The sequence below is a fragment of the Paramisgurnus dabryanus genome, chromosome 12 (assembly GCF_030506205.2).
Source record: "Paramisgurnus dabryanus chromosome 12, PD_genome_1.1, whole genome shotgun sequence".
Lineage (NCBI taxonomy): Eukaryota > Metazoa > Chordata > Actinopteri > Cypriniformes > Cobitidae > Paramisgurnus > Paramisgurnus dabryanus.
Genome location: NC_133348.1, coordinates 13,895,244 through 13,916,581, shown reverse-complemented (window position 1 = coordinate 13,916,581; position 21,338 = coordinate 13,895,244). Strand labels below are relative to the sequence as shown.

General features: G+C 38.4%; 2 protein-coding genes across 7 annotated transcripts in view; one reads left to right on the top strand and one right to left on the bottom strand.

Moving 5' to 3' along the window:
- rock2b (rho-associated, coiled-coil containing protein kinase 2b) overlaps window positions 1-8,001 on the bottom strand; it is a 47,770-nt gene extending 39,769 nt beyond the window's left edge. For all 6 annotated transcript variants that reach the window (XM_065268211.2, XM_065268208.2, XM_065268212.2 and 3 more), the window contains exon 1: window positions 7,418-8,001. In XM_065268211.2, coding sequence (XP_065124283.1) covers window positions 7,418-7,516 — 99 coding nt within the window. In that variant the 5' untranslated portion in view covers window positions 7,517-8,001. The remainder of the gene's footprint in view (window positions 1-7,417) is intronic.
- Window positions 8,002-8,973: 972 nt separating this feature from the next.
- ak9 (adenylate kinase 9) lies at window positions 8,974-21,338 on the top strand. Its single transcript, XM_073816302.1, has 36 exons — window positions 8,974-9,392; window positions 9,631-9,825; window positions 9,920-9,983; window positions 10,068-10,120; window positions 10,616-10,712; window positions 10,836-10,948; window positions 11,140-11,301; window positions 11,568-11,684; window positions 11,986-12,060; window positions 12,570-12,671; window positions 12,754-12,893; window positions 12,975-13,297; window positions 14,003-14,133; window positions 14,232-14,376; window positions 14,482-14,599; window positions 14,749-14,858; window positions 15,061-15,108; window positions 15,225-15,419; window positions 15,509-15,639; window positions 15,817-16,020; window positions 16,101-16,400; window positions 16,478-16,599; window positions 16,677-16,896; window positions 17,027-17,125; window positions 17,213-17,428; window positions 17,557-17,775; window positions 17,950-18,160; window positions 18,262-18,463; window positions 18,570-18,716; window positions 18,880-19,097; window positions 19,482-19,678; window positions 19,763-19,932; window positions 20,021-20,119; window positions 20,408-20,510; window positions 20,746-20,860; window positions 21,052-21,338. Exons 2-36 carry the CDS (start codon window positions 9,715-9,717, stop codon window positions 21,291-21,293), a joined length of 5,319 nt encoding a protein of 1,772 aa, XP_073672403.1. The 5' UTR covers window positions 8,974-9,392; window positions 9,631-9,714; the 3' UTR covers window positions 21,294-21,338.

Here is a 21,338-nt window from a genome sequence, read left to right as displayed (position 1 = left end):
GGAATGTTTTCCTCAAAAAACATAATTTCTTCTCGACTGAACAAAGAAAGACATCAACATTTTGGATGACATGGTGGTGAGTAAATTATCTGGATTTTTTTTTAAATGGACTAATCCTTTAAGAGATTTAGTGACTCTATTTAAAGGAACAGTATGTAGGATTGTGGCCAAAACTGGTATTGCAATCATAAAACGTGTGGCTAAAACTGGTACTGCAATAACACAGCTGCTGGCCAATATACCAAACGACAACATAAACATCAGTTGAGGGCTGCAACTCCACTCTTTAAATGACAATATCCTGGCCGGACTGCTGTTGTCAGTGATATAAGTATTTGAAATGAAAATGATTTCTTAATCTCTAGTGACATTTCAGGGCCATTTAATGATTAATTGATATAAATTTCTTACATACTGTTCCTTTAATGCCAAAACTAAAGCTCTCTCTGACAGACTGTTCTGTTGTGTTGTATCTTTTTAACATTGGATATAAACCAAAGGTGAGATTTATTAATGGACTAAGGTCTTTATAGTTCTTATAGAGGTTGTCTCTTGTCATTCAAGACTATTAACTTGAATGTTAAGTGAATGCAACTGAATTCCTATTAATACCTGTGGGATGTAGGTGCTAAAATGAAACTACATGGTCATGGAAATGTCCATACATACCCACTGTGTTACAAAAATACAGTGACGCTGCAGAGCTAATAATACATCAAAACCAGCAGCTGCTGGACACATAGCGTACAGCCTGAGCCCTTCCTTCTAACATTACCCACCCAGACACTTCCCTCTACCCATGCGCACGACATCAGTTTAAACTTAGTGACACTACATAAAAAATGAACAGGGGTGTTTTGCACCAGTCATATAAGACAGAAACAACTAGATAACTAATCCCGCAGCAAGTTGACAAAACTGTCACTCTAGAACTAGAAAATAATACTGGGGGAGGGATTTACTTTCCCAGAGAGAATCTGATTGGATCAAAATCTGTGTTGTGCACAATGAGTCAGTAGTATTTTTGGTCCTGTCGTATTTAGAACCTGTCCCAAAGGGCACCCTAAACACACATGGTCTTCCTAGAAGTCCGTACTTTCATGACGTAACTCTGCTCGGATGTCAGGGAAAAGCCTGCTGTGAAGTTTGGAAACGTGTGCATAAAGGGCAAATATTGACAGAAGGGGGGCGCCCATGAGCACCCTTTTGAAACCTAAAAAATGGGACACCCTACGGTTTTGTGGACTTTAAAGACATATGCAAACAGCTGTGAAATGCAGCATTTGGGAAATAGCCTTAGTGTGCCTGTAGTTATAAAACTAAGAAAACGTATGGCATGAATGCACTGCAAGTCGCTTTGAATAAAAATGCCTGTTTAATGCATAATGTAAATGATCCCTGTAAAATGCATTTTTATTTTATTATTTTATGGGTTTTGTGTAATTTACTGAACACTATTTTGATTTAAAATACATCAAGTTAGAATATCTACATTTAGATTCATGCTTCTGGCATGTTTTTATCCAAAGCGTCTTACTTTTAATTTGTACATTTTTGTTTATCAGAATGTGGTTTTCCCTGGGGTTCGAACCCATGACCTTTGTGTTGCTTACTCAATGCTTTACCAATTCAGTTACTGCAGCTTGCTAACATAAATACAACTTTTTTAGAAGTGTGAGAATGATTTCCCAATGAAGAAAACAAAACAAAAATCAGACGTATTTGCTGCAGACATAACACACAAAGTGTTATTCTGTAATTCATATCTGTTTGTCCCGTTCATTGTTTCTCTCTATCATGTGCACACAAAAACACACGCATACAATCAACAATGACAGAATCCTGTTTTTCTTGTGCAGACGACAATATGGTTTACTTGTCGAAGGAAGTAGTGAGTGAGTACTTTGTGGACTGGAGCCAGCTATCTCTCTTCTGAATTGAAGGATGTGAACTAAGCTTCCTGTATAGCATATCCCTGGATAACATGAGAGAGAGGAAAATATGATTCTGTATTCATTAGAAGAATCATTAGTCATGAGACTCAATATAAAAGTGTCCATGATGCAAATGTTACCCTGGGGACACAGAAGTTGAGTTATATCATTAATACTACACTAAAACACTTAAAGGGATAGTTCACCTAAAAATGAAAATTACTCTCATGTTGTTACAAACCTGAATAAATTTCTTTGTTTTGATGACCACAAGGAAATATATTTTGAGGAATATTTTAAACCAAACTGATCATCATGAGCCCCATTGACTTCCATAGTAGGACAAAAATAATACTATGGAAGTGAATGGGGCTCATGATAGGTTTGGTTACAAACATTCCTCAAAATATCTTCCTTTGTGGTCATCAGAACCAAAAAAAATTTATAACAACATGAGAGTGAGTAATTTTCATTTTTGGGTGAACTGTCCCTTTAAAAACATCAGTGATTGATGACAGTCAATATAAGAAAAGATGTAATCCACTGGATTAAGGAGAATTGAACCACAGGCTACGTTTAACGAAGTTACTATGCTGACTTAGTATGCATGGCTAAGCAGTTGAAGTAGTGAATGGATGTTTCTATGTAAACCTGCAGGGATTAAGTCAGGTCTTTCCATGGGCCAAAAAAACGGAAAACTATATTTGTGCTAATCTGATAGTAAATTCTAACCTTATAGGAGTGCACTACATTTACATGTATGCATTTGGCAGACACTTTTATCCAAAGAAACTTACAGTGCATTATAAGCTATACATTTTATTTGTGCTACAGTACAACATTTTAATTGTAGGGGGTATTTACATTTTTAATAATAGTATCCACATCTGTCATAATAGTGTCCAGCTGTCTGTCTTCCTATCTACCTATAGTGCCTACATTTTAAGGTTAGAAAACTGAAGGCAGCTAGTTAAATTCTCACAATTAAAAAAAACAAAAAACTATTAAAGGAATAGTCTACTCATTTTCAATATTAAACTATGTTATTACCTTAACTAAGAAGAGTTGATACATCCCTCTATCATCTTAGTGTGTGCACGTAAGCGCTGGAGCGCGCTGCGACACTTCGATAGCATTTAGCTTAGCCCCATTCATTCAATGGTATCAAACAGAGATAAAGTTAGAAGTGACCAAACACATCAACGTTTTTCCTATTTAAGACGAGTAGTTATACGAGCAAGTTTGGTGGTACAAAATAAAACGTAGCGCTTTTCTAAGCGGATTTAAAAGAGAAACTATATTGTATGGCGTAATAGCACTTATGGGAGTACTTCGACTAGGCGCAGTAACACCCTCCCTCTCTGATTATAAGAGGGAGAAGGGGAGCGGACTTTTCAGGCGCTTACGTTCACGAACATAAATGATAGAAGGAAGTATCAACTCTTCTTAGTTAAGGTAATAACAGTTTAATATTGAAAATGAGTAGACTATTCCTTTAACTGTCCAAACTGTTTACTCAAGCAAGGAGGTTTCAGGTGCACTGTCCCTTTAAAGGGGACAGAGAATGAAAAAACATTTTTACCTTTTCTTTGTTGAATAATGGTAGTCTACCCGCATTTACGAACCTACAAAAAGTGCTAGACATGCTAAACATAGAAATTCCTCTTTTAGAAATGTCAGCCAGAAAACGGCCCAATCTGAAAAACTAATGCTTATGACCAGGGTTCTAAATTAACTTTTTTGATCACCAGCCAATGTGGCTGGTAACTTTCTAAAGTTACCAGCCAATCAGCATTTCCACTAGCCAAATTTTTTCCGGTGAAAAAGAGAAATTATGAATGCATTTGATAATTTTATTAACATTGTTAGTATGAAAAACACACATAAAGTGAGTCTTCTCCAAGCAAGGCTCTCTTCAATACGACCTGTCTTGGCAGTTTTAATTAACTTTAGACTCTCTGATGACTTTGGGCACTCTCATGGTCCTTTAGCCCTACTGCCTCAACTTTAAAATTATTTGTTCCCACCACAAATTGTTCGTTTCGTTTTTTTCTTTCACGTATACATGCATATTTTCAACATTATACAATGATAGCAATGATTAATAACTTATTTTTACAAGAATATTTGTACAATATTTTAAGAAACCAGTCATTTTATGACTGCTATACTAAAATAATCTCAGTCATAGTTACTGCTAACTGTTTATGTATGTCCTAGTTAAACATTAGTAAACTAAATATTAATTTCATACATGTGTTGATTTTCTCAGCAACAATGCAATTCTATAGACTTGACAAGAGGTTCTCCTGAAATGTTTTCCTCTAATGTTTGAGACCTGACAGGGTGTGAGGATGTAGTTTTCTCTTACCTCCCTTAGTCTCATCATCTTTCCTTTCTGCTTCCCTTTCCCTGCTTTGCAAAAAAAACATTTCTGACGTCCACAGAAGCCAATAGTAATCGAGTCAAAATAAGATTAACATTATAATTTAGAAACTTTAGTTTCGTCATGTTTTTATAAGCTAACATAATCGCGTGACGTTGAATGCGGTTGTGCGTGGATAAACGCAATGACGCGCCGACATAGCTTTGTGCGTGTATGCATCAGTGCGCCTGCTGCATCGCTTATTCGCTTTTACAAGCGCATATAGATCCGTTTTCGCCGCTATTATCTTTGTAAAGGAATACACTAGTTAATTGTTAAAATCGTAACTTGAGATTTACACCGGGGCACAACAGATTTAGACTATGGCATGTGCCGCCTTCCTTGTGCGTTCTTGTGGATGCGCTCCGTTCATTTCCATGGTTTCTCGCGCTGGTTTCACTGCAAACTGCGCGCAGCCAATGGGTGTATGAAACATCATCACGTAGCATTACGGTACAGTGTTCATGGGAAATGTAGGAAGTACTGCCAGAGGAATAAATGTCCGAGAACAGAGCATTATGTATCATGCATGCAATGCCTCATGCATCACCGGCCAAACTGGCTAGTAAGTTTTTATGAACACCCGCCAAAATTAATTTTAACCCGCATTTGGCGGGTTGGCGGGTGTTAATTTAGAACCCTGCTTATGACATCACAGGCATCTCACTGCCCCTACACTTTAAAATAATTGGCTTAATTTTTTAAATGGCAGCAAAGTCAGCCAATCAGTCATGAGATTGCAAGTTAGGGGGAGCCAAATAAGTGCAAAACCACTTGTTTAAAATCCCCCACCCTAATAGAGCTATCTGAGAGAGGTTTTAGGAAATTTCTAAGGCATTACAGACCCAAACAAAAAAAATTTGTCTACATGTCACATCAACACAGTCTCACACCCATGGCGTCAATATTTGACGACACTTGACCATGCGTCAATATGTTGACGCGGAGGGTATACCTTTCGCGTCACTTTTTGACGAACTGGGGACTTCAATACTATTAGGTACGCGAAATTAAACAGTTGTCAACTGACATTGGGGTTAGGGATAGGTTTGGGTAGGGATGTCATTATGTAAATCTAACCCTAAACCGACGCGAAAATGGTAGAAAATGGTAAGAAAATAGGAAAGAGAATTTCGCGTACCTGATAGTATTGAAGTCCCCAGTTCGTCAAAAAGTGACGCGAAAGGTATACCCTCCGCGTCAACATATTGACGCATGGTCAAGTGTCGTCAAATATTGACGCCATGGGTGTGAGACTGTGTTGGTCACATCACAGAACAAGGATAAATACCCCGTTCAATCATTCTATGTCCCCTTTAAATGATCCTATAATTAACTCACTCTCATGCCATCAAAAGTGTGTATAACTTATTTTCTTCTTGTGATGAAATATGCATGTGACAGCTAGTCACACGATCCAAGAACAAATTAGATTCAACATTGATTTATATGTATAAACGCTGAGTTGTATGTTTATAATAATATGCAGCATATTCATTGATCACTAAGATACAAAAAATAAATTGTTTTCTTTTGCAAATGAATTGTTTCATTTCAGAAGACATATTTGAGCCATTTGAATTCCTTAATGATGGACGCATATGCTTCTGGAAAAGCTTGGAAGAGTCCGGATATAATTTGATATATTGCCAACGGCATTCAGCTGAAGAAAGAAAGTCATATACAACTTGGATGGCATGAGGTTGAGTTTATAAAGTATAACTGGAACCCAACCAGTTTTATTTAACAAGTGTGCTTTAAATAGCTTTGGACACTAATTAATTATAGGCAAACAATTTGGGCCTATTTTAAGAACCCTGCTTTGAGAATAAACAACCAAAGAATGTGGGGAGTGCCAACTTTCGCTAAAATATGCAAGCCATTCTGGAATGAGGGTTTTTTTGCAGAGGGGGATGCTGGGAAATAAGGTAAGTGACTTCACTCCTCAATGTCGCTTTTTACCCCGTAGGGCTTGCTCGGCAGGTCCTCACGTTCCACCTTTAACCAATCAGAATGAATGATCTAAATACCTTCAATATTTTGTAATACACGTCTTGCCATCTAATGGAGTGAGAAGCCTGAGGCTTCAGGCGTGGACAAAATACAAGTGTACAGACATATAGCATGCTTTATTTTTGGCAACAGGTTAATGAAATTACAACCCCATACTGTGGAGGAGGGTGTGTTCACAAAACAATAAGAGAAGATAAGACACAGAGCCCTCATAATCTTCCGGAACAAACATGCACTTATTTGTTTAAACTCTCAACAAGTAATGTGCTTGGATTTGTGTCGTAAAGCCTGTTTGTGTATGAATCCCTACCCGTGTGTATGTGTGTAAACTGAGAACATTAATAAAACGTAAAGCTGGGAGATCTTATTAAGAAATATAAAAACATAACACCACTTAAAATGACCATACAGGTAATGTAAACATATTAATGTTTAGTAGTAGCTACAAGAGGTAAACATGCTGTAGGCCTACTTGTATTCATCCATATATGTGATAAACAATTTCATAATATCATGAGACAAACAATATCATAAATCACTCCTGAAATAAACCCAAAAAAATTCTATGTTTCGTTTTTGGTCGTTTTATGATTTAATAGTGGTCTGATTACCTGGCAGATAACACCTAACCAATGAACCCAATAATATTAGTAGTAGAAACCAACAGATACCATTATAGTTTCCATTAAAACCAATACAATTCTGTTATAACCTTTAATGCCTATTAAAATTTTTGTAGTGATATTTGTTGCGCGTTCCCTTACGAAAATGAACATGATAATTAATCAAGTTAACACAAAATAACCATGCTTTTGATAAGCATGGTTTTCAAAAACCATTGTTACACCATGGTTTTGCTGGTAGTAATCATTACACCAAAAAAACATGGTTACTACACTTTTACCACAAAAAAACATAGTGTATTTTCGTGAGGTTGTTAATGATTTTTGTTGCGTTGCAGTGAGGTAAAATCAGATTTCCTGTTGCTTAACCAACACTTTTGTGTCGCATAGGCTACTAATATCATGACAACTCAAACCCTTACCAGCAAACTCTCGAGATTCAGAGGTGATCGTTGATCCTTGATCAATGTCTCCAACTTCGTGACCCGCTTTTCTAATATCTTTTCTGCTCCAGTCGACATTGCAGCAGCTCCCGGTAGACATCAGACTTCAAAATCCCAAAACAAGCTTGTCACTGCCTGTCGTAATTCAGTGCGACAGGCACATCAAAACTCTCAGGAACTCACTGAATGAGTTGCTCAGACGCCAATACAACAGAATTATAAAGTTGTTCCCAAATACATGACGGCGTCTTCCCTCAGAATCAAAGGTTGCGACCCACGCCAGCAGGAAGCAAGTGTGTATTTCCCGCTGCGGTTCAAAGTTACAATGAAAAGCACCTTCCGTGTCAGGACCTGTTAAGAAACCCACGGTTGATCTTCTCGAGTGTGATCTGCCTCAGTCAACAAGCGTGAAAATGAGATCTGAATTGTATACGACAAGCACAGATTTGACTATTAATGGTGTCCCTTATTGCCACTGCCAGTCAGTGTGATTCTTTGTTGCAGTGCGTGTCCCTCCCCTGCGGCCACTGGAATTCTTGGGATCTTATCTAAGCCATCGCTTTAACTTGTCTACCGTCACTCTCTAAATACAACACCATACAGACTAGATATATTTAGCCGATTACATACATGTATTTTTACATTTCTTCCTATTTGATGGCACGAGTAGGCTCTATATTAGATAATTATATTATATTAGATAATCTATATTATATAATTATTCTATATTAGACTGTAATTATGGGCGTTATTACGTAGTCATTACCAAATATTGTATGAACTTACCTTATAAGTAGCATTACGAAAATTAACAATGGTTTAACCGTGCTTAATGGTATTTGTGAAACCATATAGTAACTAAAAATGTATGGTCTCAATACAATAACCAACCATAGCCTAATTGTTGTATTTAATTAATTTACCAAAAATCATAGTTTCTTCACTTTCACTATAAAAGCAATTGCTTTTTGGGTTAAAAAAATACACGTCTAGTGAATAATAAATTAATAAATGTTTACAGTGGGCTATATGAATTATAAAAAAAATTATCCTACCTCTGTGTTTACATAGGCTATTTATTTTTTTCTACTATTTCAGAATTAATTTCATATATTCTCTATAAGGACCAGACAGAGATCCAGTAGTGTTGTGTAAATGGAAAACAGCTGACACGGTTTGTGATTTATAAGGCCGCATGACACCACAGAAGATCAGAGTGCTGGATGATCTAGCTACCAGGCACATGATTGTCCTTTATCAGTAAGTCAGTCCTTGATTGTAAGCCTACTGATAGAGGAAAAAATTATAAAACACATAAAATGTGCCTCATGTCTAAAACTGGTTCTTTTTATGTCAAAGGTTGTGTTTAATATGATTGAATATGATATATGCCAGAGGTAGTACTCAGGAAACACCCACTTCACGCATGCAGACCTCTGAGGAACGAGGAAGAAATTTGGCTCAGAAAAGTGTCCCCAGGGCTTGGCCTACTAGAAGAGCAGAAAGAAATTGCGCCAACTCACTCTTAGTTTTTTTTTAATCACTTCAAATACTAAATATTTCTTTATTTCTACAATTGGTCGTTACGTGTTTAATGTGTTGTGTATGTACTTTAAATAGCACTTAGAGTAAATGGTCTGGTCAGAGTTTATTGGCGTCAGCAGCAGAAACTCAACACTGACCTCTGGTGGTAGAACGTTAAAGCGAGCCAAGTTAAAAGTTTAAAAATAATGTATGTTGGCAATAAAATGATTCTGCACAGATCTTATAAAACCCTGTTTAAATAATTTGAGGCAACACATGATAAAAATAAAAAATAAATAAGTATATTATAATTTAGAAGTCCGTTTACTGCCTGACCATATTGTTGTCGGGTGGTTGCCATGCCGATGTTCAACACATGAAGTGCGATAAGAGATGGAGATTACAGTCTGTTGCTGCAGTTAGTATAAAAGTAAGTATAAAATAAAAATAAAGATAATTGTGATGTTTGTGGACGTATACATGATTTAAATAAATTAAGAAAAATGTATTTGATTTGACAGACAGTTGTAAATAATCATATCGCTGCACAAACACTTACGCTAACGTAAATATAACGTTAGTTATATCGTTCGGCATGTGGTCACTAAACACATAATTGAGTAAAATAAACTATAATTTAACCGTATAACCAAATGTCTTTATGCCAGAAAATGGTTACTGAGCGTAATAGTTTGGCAAGCTTGTTAATGGATGTAAACAAACAGCTCTGAGTAACAGACGCCTCGTCAACAATGTCAGCCAACGCATCCACCTTCCCTTTAGTGGATAAACTATTGGAGGACGAAGCAGAGAGAGAGATTCTGCTCTCCAAACCAACATGTTTTATTATCATTGGAAAACCAGTGAGTCTCCAGCTTATCTATCAAACATAACATGCAAAAACAATAATTTGTATATAAAATGCGTTGATTGTGTGGTTATTTGTATTGTTTATAGGGTGTTGGCAAATCTACTCTTGCCCGAAAATTATCCATGACTTGGAACTGTATCCTCATTGATGGTAACTTTGGTCAGGTATCTTACAAGATTGCCATTAGTAGATAATATGAACTTTCTGACTTTTTAAGTTTGTCCCCCTTTTTAGATACAGATCTTCTCAACAGCCACATTAGAGATAAAACAGAACAAGGTATCCAGGTGTGTATTGCGGTTGTTTTTTAAAGGGGACATATCATGAAAATTTGACTTTTTCCATGTTTAAGTCCTATATTTGGGTCCCCAGTGCCTCTATCAACCTAGAAAATGTGAAAAAGATCTGCCCAGTAACTTAGTTTTGGTTAACCCTTCTCTGCAAGCATGTCGAAAAATAGGTAATTGAAATTTGGCTCCCCTTGTGATGTCAGAAGGGGATAATACCACCCTTTAATTTGCACTATCCAACCACGGCACTGCCATTTAAGTCAGAGAGTTGCATTTAAAAGGACACACCCAAAAACTTCACATTTTTGCTCACACACCTTCAAAATGCAATAAAATCTATATGATATTTTGAACTAAAACTTCACATACATACTCTGGGGACACCAAAGATTTATTTTACATCTTAAAAAAATCTTGTAAAATGTCCCCAATATGTTTTGAAACGTGTTCACAACAGAAATAGCAGATAAAAGACCTATCTTGTCATTTCAGCTCTTCAAGATTCTGTCTGAAGGAAAAACTGTTCCAGCGGAGATAATGGTCAAGTTAATTGCTGACCGTCTCAAGTCACCTGATATACAACATTATGGTAAGGGTGTGACTGATAATTCATTGAAGATAATAAGAGCATAATTACATAATTATGTATAACTATTTGGTTTTAGTTTACATGCCGTGTTTTGAAATCTGCTTATATATGGTGGTTGAACAGGTTATGTCCTGGCTTGTTTACCATCAATCTCAGAGGAGTACCTAAAAATACAAGAGCAAATAGATCTGATTAAAAACCTAAGAATGCCACCGGACTTCATCATTAACATCAAGGTGACCTTTATTTTTTCATAATCTTAATGCTTGAATACTAAGTGATCTGTTCTCAGCTGAATTTAAAGAAACTTTCTTAAGATATCTGGTTACACACAGTTTTTAATCTATTAGCAGCCATTACATTATTGTTGATATGATAAGTCGTCAATAGCAAATGCATGCATGGTTATGTTTGTGTCTGCGTGCAGTGTGCAGACAATGACCTGATTCAAAGACTGTCAGGTGAGCTTCAACATCCCGAGACAGGCCGTGTGTTTCAGAGTGAGAAGTTGAACGCTGTAACGAAAGAATCACCCAGGAAAAGCAACAAAGTAGAGGAAGATGAGGAACCAGATGAGCTGGATGAAGAGGTAGTACAAAAGTGTTAATTGAGTTCAATGTGTTGTTGCTATTAAACTCTAGCTCAACTTGTAACACATAATGCTAGCAATAAATACTAAGGTCATGGTGTAAGTTTTGGATTAAAATGTTTCCCACATGCATATAAAAATATTTATAGATAAACCCATAAGTTTCACATGTATGTTTCTTGAATAAATTCAGCACTGGTAAATTTTAATGGCACATATGGGTTAACTTTATTAATAAGTACCTAAATTATATGTATCTATTTAAGATGGAAGCGGTGGAGCTAGACAAAGATATGATCAACAATCTAGTGAGAGTGAATTACCCGGAGAATGTCAATAGCAGGATTTCGCTTTATAAAAACAACATACTTAGACCTCTAGAGGTAAGAACACTTATGGCACAACTACATACACCCTATTACTGAAAGAGTATTTGTGATCCAATCTGTGAAAACCCAGTAAAATAATTTTTTGTTCTTATGATTTTATGTAAAAACAAGAACATTCTATTAAAATATAACCTTAATATATTTAATGTTGACTAATTAAGACAATGTCAAAGGTGAAATCAAACTTTATGCTCCTAACCTCTTATATAGATTATGAGACTTTTGTCTGGATGTCACAGATAGGTTTGTGTTATTTAGTTAACAATATATTGTTTTACTTATGTTTGATGTGTAGGATTACATGGCAGAACATAACCCCCCATACTTAATTGAGCTGAATGGAAACGAAGACCAAGAGGAGCTCTTTGAGGTGGGTGAACTCTATTAAAGGTGCAGCGTGTACATTTTAGCAGCATCTAGTGGTGAGGTTGCGAATTGCAACCAACGGCTCCCACTGCTCACCCCTTGCTTTTGAAACGCATAGAGAAGCTACGTTAGCCGCCACCGGAAAAACATGTCATCGTCGCAGACAACTTAGTAAAAATGTTTGTACGTTAAGGGCTTCTGTAGAGACATGGCGTCACAAAATGGCGACTTCCACGTAAGGGGACCCTCTGTGTATGTAGATAAAAATGAGTCATTCTAAGGTAATAAACACATAACGGTTCATTATAAAAAGGTCTTTATACACCCCTGATTATATCGTTTTGTATATTATTTTGCATTTCTGTCAAGAGAGCCTTCTAAAAATTACACACTGCACCTTTAAAGCTGTACTGCTTAACATTTAAAGCTGTCTTGAAATTCACCTCACTCATCATTCAAATAACATAATTTAGATTTTTTGTTTTATTGCCCTTGCATGTTTATTGCCCATAGTCAGTGATGTATCGATTGGAGTCCATGGCTGTGAGACGTGCAGCTGCACCTGTATCTTTGATATCAATGGAGGAGGCGGAGCTAGCAGATCAAATGGACATGGTCAGATACTACACCTCTCTTATTCCGAACTGATTGATGCAGAGAAATCTTAATTTAAAATTGTATTACTCGTCTCTTATAGGAGGGGCTGTTACAGACCCTGTCCTACAGTAAGATTGTCGCACCAGGCTTTCATTGGCGAAGGAGTCAATGGTCATCCACTTGTCCTGTGGCTCTCAAAGAGGGCAGGATGATCAAGGGCAGACCTGAGTTCTCTGTTGGGTTAGTGAACAGTAATAGATTAAAAATCTTAATGTTAGTGAATGTTAATAAACAAATATGTAACTTTTTACTCCCTATTAGCTTCATGGATAAGATCTACATCCTTTCGTCTCAGGAAGCTTTGCAAAAGTTCAAGACAAACCCTCGGCGATACCTACTGCCGCCCATGCCCCACCTGCCATGCAGGGTGTCTGTAATCGGGCCACTATGCTCAGGAAAGAGTACAATGTCTGCTCTGCTAGCAAAGCATTATGGGGCTGTAGTGGTAGATGTAGACACTCTGCTAGAAAGAACCCAGGCTATGTTCAGACAGGACATGTTGGACAAAGCACGTCACAATGCCACAATCACAGCCCTGGACAGGGTCAGGGCCAGGATGGAGCTGGAGGCTACACATACATCAGGTTTGAATAAAATGTACTAAACAAATAAAGTGGAATGTTTTGAATAACATTGATAAGCAAGGTCTTGGCTTTTGCATTGGCAAATTCTAATAAACACTTCAGGGTTTAATTCAGGGCTCTATTCAAAGCTTTGATCATATACAGTTTTGTGTGATAGAATAATAATATCAGTGTTTGTTTAGCTCATGATTTTGTTACAATGATTGTGATCTAGTACTCCTAGTAAACAACTTTAGTTCTAGGCAATAATAGATGATAATATAGACCCCTGCACGGTTCACGTCACAGGCGGTTCCCACTGCGCATGTCGGGGTCAGAAAAGTCATTACAGCAGATTGAGTTGCTTATTATTCGGTATCGTCAAAAATGCCTATTTACGTCTTGGGCTGTGAAAGTCGCATCAGGTCTTCTGTTAAGTTTCGGCGATTCCTGCAGAATCTCAAAAACAAAAAAATACATATCTGCGGCTGCAAGCAATTAACGTGCAGACTGGGACAATGCAAATATCAAAGATGCTTGTGTTTGTAGTGCTCATTTCATTTGAGGTAAGTCATCATTTTTTTAGCCCTGTTAGATTAAACTAGAAAGCCTAAATGGTATGAACAGTTTGACCCCATGCTGCGCGCGCACCCGAGAGTCATTCAATGTTTACAAACCTTAAAGGGGTCTATTTCTACACTAGTTTGAAACGTGTTATTTTTACAGTCATAGAGGTGACACAAGATCACCCAGATGTTCAAGCTCTTGTGAAAGAAGCTATGAAGGAGGCAGAACAATCTTTAGCAACAGCTCCACCCGAGCTCTGTTTGGAGGCCCTGGAGAAGCTCATAAGAGAGGTAGATTATCAAGAAACTACTTATATGTCACAAAAACATCCCATTAGTCATTATTTGTGTTTTAGAATACCTGTGAGTTCATGTTTGTGGGTTGTTAGATTGATGCTGAAGATGAGGATGGTGAATTTAAAAGAGGTTGGATACTGGACAACCCCTCCAGATCACAGCTGCTCACCATTGAGGAGATACACGGTGCTGTAATGCCTGACGTCTTATTCTGTCTGAAAGACAATAATGAAGAAGGTTAGAGAAAAATGTATTATGTGCATGCATACTAACTTAAGTATAGGCTTAGCATAGGTTAGGCACAATGTCCATGTTGTTGTAATGGTCACTTGTTGTTAAAAGGAAGGACAGTGCTAACCAGGATGTATGAAAAGAACAAAAAAGAGGTGGATGGGGCTGTGCTGGCTCGTCTACAAGAAGAACAGAAACTGCAGAGGATACAAGACAGCACTGAGACATTGTGAGTCTGGAGACAAGTAAACACCTGTGGAGAAAAAAATCACTACACTTTTAAGACATGTACTGCATTCTTATTATGTCATCTACGTAAGCAATGGAAAGTAGTACAGTCTATATTGGAGGCGAGATTGTTGTGGTTATGTTTTTTAGGAAACACATTGAGGATACAAAGAATGCTTCACAGACTGAGACTCAATCCAAACTCGATCCTGTATTTGAGGAGTCTGATGGTATTTCCCTAACATCTCACATAATAACAGGTGTGTTAACAGTTATTAAACCTCTAGAGGCCAACTTGACTACAGCATGGGCAGCATAAAGCTCCGAATGGTTGTGGTCCCATTGAATATTTGCAGCTCTACTTAACTTTATCAAAAACTTTGACATCTGTTATAATTTTTAAACTGTGTGATTGTGTTCCTAAACAAGTTATGATGAATACCTTACTGTATGTATTTACAGATAAGTCTGATGATGAAGCCAAAGTTTCAGTTACATTAAATGATGATGGTATGTACTCCTGTACTCCTATAATAAATCCACACCCCTTTCCCTTTTCTGTATTGCCACTTTTGATTTCCTGACTTCTGGTGTGTGTGCATGTCTGCATGTGTCCGGGTATACAGAGGTGGTGCTGCCAATGGTGTGGGAAAAGGGTTATCCTGAAAGTCCAGAGATGGATGCCTTTAGTTTGCAGCTGAAGCAGTTTTTAAAGGACTGGGAAAGCATGGAGCACGCTATCACCTGCAGCTATGCCGTACTGGACATCACCAACAAAACCCCTCAGGACATCCTCAAAGAGATGGTTCACCATATGAAGAGTACGTGGAGCAGACTGTCTATCCTGATGGGTCTCTTTTTTACTCATCATATATTCTAACCTATTGTTCTCAATTTCGTTCTCTCTTAGGCCCATTTAAGTACACGGCCACTAAGGTGTCTAGTGAAGACCTGGAAGCAGAGGAAGAAAATATAAAAGCGTTGGCACAGGCTGAGACACCAAAAGATGATGAGGAGGAAGAGGAAGAAGACGAATCTGAGGTCATCATGAATATCATTAAAGCAGCAATCCTCACATGTAGCATAGTCATTTTCATGAGATCAATATTTACTTTATGATACTCATTTATGACCCTGCCTATGAAATCCAGCATAATGGAATTAGTGCATGTTAAGCCGACAATTAAAAAAGCACTCTTGTGTTTCTGATGGTCTCAGGAGGAGGTCACCTTCAAGAGGCAACTGGGAGACACTAAGCATTTTTGTCCAGTGGTGCTGAAAGAGAGGGGCACACTACACCCGTGTCTGGATGAATTCACTGCCAAGTACAGAGAGAAAGTCTATTATTTATCCAGCACAGTGGCACAAGACAAGTTCATCCAAAACCCTGAACTCTACACTTCAAACGTAGAACAACTAAAGGTAGGATTATAATTGAGAATTCATGACCTTATTATTACGTATCATCTGTATAAAACATCTTTCTCCATGTGTGCTTCCAGCCACCTGCGCCACGGGTTTTCATGCTAGGAGTGAGGGGCTCTGGGAAGACCACCCATGGGAAATGGCTTGCAAAGCAGCTGGGTGTTTTCTACATCCAGTTCAGAGAGCGGCTCCAGGAGATGATCCTACGAAAGACCCAGAAACATGTCTCATATGCAGATGATCCCGATCTCCCTGAGGAACCTCCGGAGGATCTCAAGGTCCTGCTGGAAGCTCAGACTCAGAGTACAGTACCCCTTCCTGACCCAGAAGACAAGCCTGGTCATGAGGAGATTGCATCTGATGATGCTGATGGAAAGGTAAGGGGGGCAAGAATTTGATTTTTGTTTAATTGCATTATTTGTTGGCAATTTACTTTATGTAATGGTGTTTGTAGGAAAGTCCAGGATTGACTGATGATGAGGAGGCCATAAAAGCATACCTGCAGGATGGAGATCCTCTTCCACCAGAGATACTTGAAATGGTTTTATTACAATGGTGGAATCAGGAACCTTACAAGTAAATGAGTTCATCATAGAGTTCACCAAACATCTGTGCAACTTTAGTGTGTGTAGCTTTCAACTTATCTATCGCAGGTCCACAGGGTTTATTCTAGAGGGATTTCCTCAAAACCAGGAGGAGGTGTCCTTCATGGCGGAGCACCACTTGTTTCCAGATGAAGTGGTAGTGATGTCAGTTGAGGTGGCTGACTTGGTGCGCCGTCTTCTGCCTGGACGGCTCACGTGCTGGAGAGAGAGGCGAGACCGCAGGCGAGAACAGCTGGCTTTGGTTGCAAAGATGAGGCACGAGCTCAGGGTGAGAGTTAAAGAGACTTTTAGTTGTAAAATCCAAATGATCATTTTAAAGTGAAGATTGAAACTTATGAGCTACAACTAATATTTAGTTTCTAATGAATGTGCGTGCACTGGTCTGTGTCCAACTACAGGACAAGGCCATCACCAAGAGAAGAGCTGAGCTTATGGCTGAACATTCTCCTAAAACTTCAAGCTCAAGACTCGATCTCCAAACGCCTCCCAAAGAAGAGGTCACTGATCATACTGTGTCTGTTCTGTCTTGTTTTGTTGAATGACTTTATGGAAGACTGTTCTGATTGGAGATTTTGTTCCATCAGGAGGATGAGGAGGAAGAGGGTTTGCAAGAAGAAGGAGAGGAGATTGACGAAGAGGAGCAGGAATTGAAAGAGATTGAGGCCATGCTGTTGGAGGAGTTTCCTCCTGTAGAGGATGAGGTAGAGGAAGAGGAAACAGAAGCCAATGCAGAAGAAAGGCTGGAGACAGAGATCAGCCAGAGGTTTGAGAAGGATAACAACAACCTCTCCAGTATGATGGTAAAGATGGAGGCTTGCCTCATGTTAAAAGGTCATATTACAAGCAAATTCTTGTGCATGAGTATCACCTTTTCAGTTGAATATCATTACTCCTGGAGATAGTAAATGAATATGTTTTATTGTTGTAGGAATTTCTTACAGAGAACCAAATCCCCCATCTGGATATAAACACAGGCCGCTTGCCCAGAATTGTAAGGTACCAGCTTCTCCAGGGAATCAAACCTCTGGTTGTAAATAGAGACTCTCTACTTCTGAAGTGCCAGCCAATCAACTACAGTCTTGCCCGAAGACTCCTTTACTCTTCCTTCAAATATCCCAGTGCCTTTGGGTATTGGGATCCTGTTTCGGTAATGCTGATCTGTTTTTACTGATTTTGTGAATATAAAATCATGTCTTTGCATACTGTAGATAGATATTGCAAAATACATCACAGGAAAATATCACATATACATTTTTACTTAAGCTCAAATCGGCTTCTTTGCCCTCATGCACTAAAGACTACTTGCTTTTATTTTTTGTAGTATGGGGAAGGAGATTTTATCCAGCCTCTTCATGGTCCTTCCAACACTTTCCCCGTCATCTTGCATCAGTTCATCTACTTCTTTGCCTCCAAGGAGACACGCAACACCTTTATCCTTAATCCAATCAAATACCTCCGGCAACCAAAGCCCAGTCCTTCCCTGCCAATCAGATTGGTTGTTATCGGCTCATCCAAAGCAGGGAAAACCACAGGTCATATTTCAAACCCATTGTCAAACAATGAAATGCAGTACACTGGTTATGCAAAAAAAGGTGTATTTATAGATTCAAGAAATGTGTTTTTGTGTTCTCAGTGGCGCGGATGTTTGAAAGTAAGTTCGGTCTAGTTCGCCTTTCCATTGGGGATGCGATACGTACAGTGCTGAAAAACCAGGCCAGAACTGAACTGAGTCAGCAAGTGGTGAATCATTTGAACCAAGGCCTGACCGTACCTGATACTCTGGCCATCCAGTGCCTTGAGGTGGCACTGATGAGCCCGGTCTGCAGTACTCGTGGGTAGGGAACAATTTTTACTATTTTACACCACACACAGAGTAATTAAATGTTTAAGAGGAGTGGGTCATTGAGAAACCTACAACCAAAATGTGTTTGGTCCTCTCAGATTTGTGTTGGATGGCTTTCCTGTCACCAAGCACCAGGCTGAGTTAATGGAGTCGTGCAGCATTATTCCTATGTTGGTGATTGAACTGCAGGTGGACACGGCGGAGGTGCTGAGGAGAGGGCTGAGAGACAGAGAGAAAAACGACAGGTCAGACCTGCACAATTATTTACAGAACTTTATAAATGTAATCACCATAATCTTACAAATGTGCCTCACATCCATATTCCTCACATCAAATTTTGGCATATTACATTATTTGATGCTCAAATTTCGATTTTAAGTGAGTAGTAAGATTCTCTTTCTTCATCAGGCCCTACCCAACACACGACAGCCCACAAATCCTAAACGCTCGCAATTCTTGCTTCATGCAGGAGGCTGAAGCGGTCAGACTTCACTTCCAACAGAAGTATCACAACTGGATTCCCATTGACGCTCGCAAGAGCAAGTGGTGGGTGTGGGAGAGAGTCCTAGATGAGGTTCGCATTAGCATGAGACACATTCGTGCTTACCTGGAACAGATTCACACAGGTGAGAGTGCAAATCATAGTCATACATAGATCCTGGCTGATGAATCGTATACCAATGGCGAGCACCATATTGTGGAGGCTGAGTCTTAAAAACATACAGGAGTCATGAACTGTTTTTTAGAGAAATGTATAGGTAATTGTGCTTTTATCCAGAAAACTGCAGCTCCCCCATTTACTTCTATGGGTTTATAGGGCATTCTTGACCTACCCAATATGGTGGACTCATTGGGATATCACAGCAATAGATCAAAGTGGTTAATGAAGCATTTATGTATGTCTGTGGTACAAATTACACCATTTGACAATCCATTATTATGCATGAAATTTAAACTAACCTAACATCAATATGGTAAAATTCTCTTACTTACTATTGTGTTCCTGTCAGGCCAGGCAGCCTGTATATACAGACTGTGCATTACCCCACAAGAGCTTCAGTCTCGACTGGGTGAGTTTGGGCAGTACTGCCCTGTTAGCTTGGCTCTCCATCGTCATCTGGTGGATTGTTCCCATAATACCTCACTGGAATTGGCAGCAGAGTTTAGGGGACACTTCTACAAAATGGCCAGCAGAGAATTTCTAGAGGTAAAGTGTTTGATAGTCCAACAGTTGAAAAAAAGTTTATGCATCACTTCAACTCACTACCTCTTCTTTACTGATTCATGAAAGAGATTTCTAGAGTCCCCAGAACAGTTTGTGGCTCCTGGTTGTCCTCACCCACTGCCGCCTCCTTCCCTGCTGCCTCATAAGCTGAATGCAGGTCAGGTGAAGAGTCGATTCCCTCAACAAGTGGAGATGAAGGGTTTTTGCCCTGTGACTTATCTGGATGGACAAGAAAGGTAAAAAAAAATTATATGTAGTAAATTATTTCCATAAGCTTAAGCCAAAAGCTTACGAATGCAAGTGAATGTTTTTCTTTACACCTAGATATGAGGCCTTGGTGCGTGGAAAAATGGAGTATGCTGTTGAGTATAGAAATAAGATCTTTATTTTAGAGAATGAAAAGAAACAGGAGGAGTTTCTTCGGTGAGTAGAAATAATTTGGCTTTGAGGGAGTCCCAATTGGCTTGTTTTTTGTGTTCGTTGCATGAAGTTTAACTACATCTGCTGTGTATTTTAATATGTTGATCATGCTCGGAGCATATATAAAATAATACATAAAAATGTACAGTATATACAGAAGATCTTTTGTATGTTTTATTAATTAACATAATCAGTATTCATAAAAAATAAAAAGATAAAGATAGTATAGTAGTAGAAACATCATGTAATATGACCAAAAGCACAGGCAATTCACAGAAGAACTGTTTTTAGGTTACCAGAGATTTATTGGGATCTGAAACTTCCACATAAACTTCCTCCCCTGGAAGATCCAGTCTTACTAACATCTCTACCCATCCAAGGCTATTTGGAACAAGTGAGAGAGCACCAAATCTAACAGTCTGCCATTTTAATTATATATTCAATTAACATGGTACAGTATGTACTTATTTTTTTCTTTAAGTGTTGTTTATGATAAATCCTTTTGACCTGGGTTGGAAATTTTAGTACTGATCTCATAATTAAGGTGACATTTGTTTATTTAACCCCTTAAGTTAGTTTAGTTCTAAATATTCTTTTTACTTGTAAATGTTTTTTTTTTGTTTTTGTAGAGTGTGGCGATATCAGTCATCAAAGCCATGACTGCAGTGGGTAAACTCAAACCAAAGTTTCCCTTTCTCAGTGTGAAGAGATCTGCTTTACTGCATCTGGCCTTTTACCTGAAAGGTGTCATATGTATTTATTTATTTTTTAGAATGGCTTGGGATGAGAGGATATTATTTATCAGGCTAAATATTTAAAATAAACCCCAAAGTGTGCCCAACTAATAATAATTCAAAATAAGATCATTTCAATTAAGGACAATAACTTTCCAATGGTTGATCTTAATTTTTCTTTTTACCTTTCCGCCCTCACAGCATTTAACAGCAGTAACCCAGACTACATTCGAGAAAAGTACAAAAGAAAACTTCAGGAGTTTGAGGCAGGCTGTGAGCTTCTCTCATACCTGGGTACAGCTGTGAGGAAGTACAGATCTCCTCATGACGTACCTCCAGATGTTTCACAGATGCTGGACAAGTTTCTGGCCATGGAGAAGTGCACCAAAACAGCTTCAGGCCTGATACAGCTGGGTGGCAGTCAAAACAATCACAGTATTTAAAAATCAGTCCTGGATTACATTAAAATCAGTAAAATTGCACTTGCA

Coding starts and splice junctions, on each gene's coding strand:
- ak9 (XM_073816302.1), top strand. CDS start 9,715: ATGTCAGCCAACGCATCCACCTTCCCTTTAGTGGATAAACTATTGGAG. Junction 12,061..12,569: donor ACCAAGAGGAGCTCTTTGAG/GTGGGTGAACTC, acceptor TATTGCCCATAG/TCAGTGATGTATCGATTGGA. Junction 13,298..14,002: donor GGAGGCTACACATACATCAG/GTTTGAATAAAA, acceptor TTATTTTTACAG/TCATAGAGGTGACACAAGAT.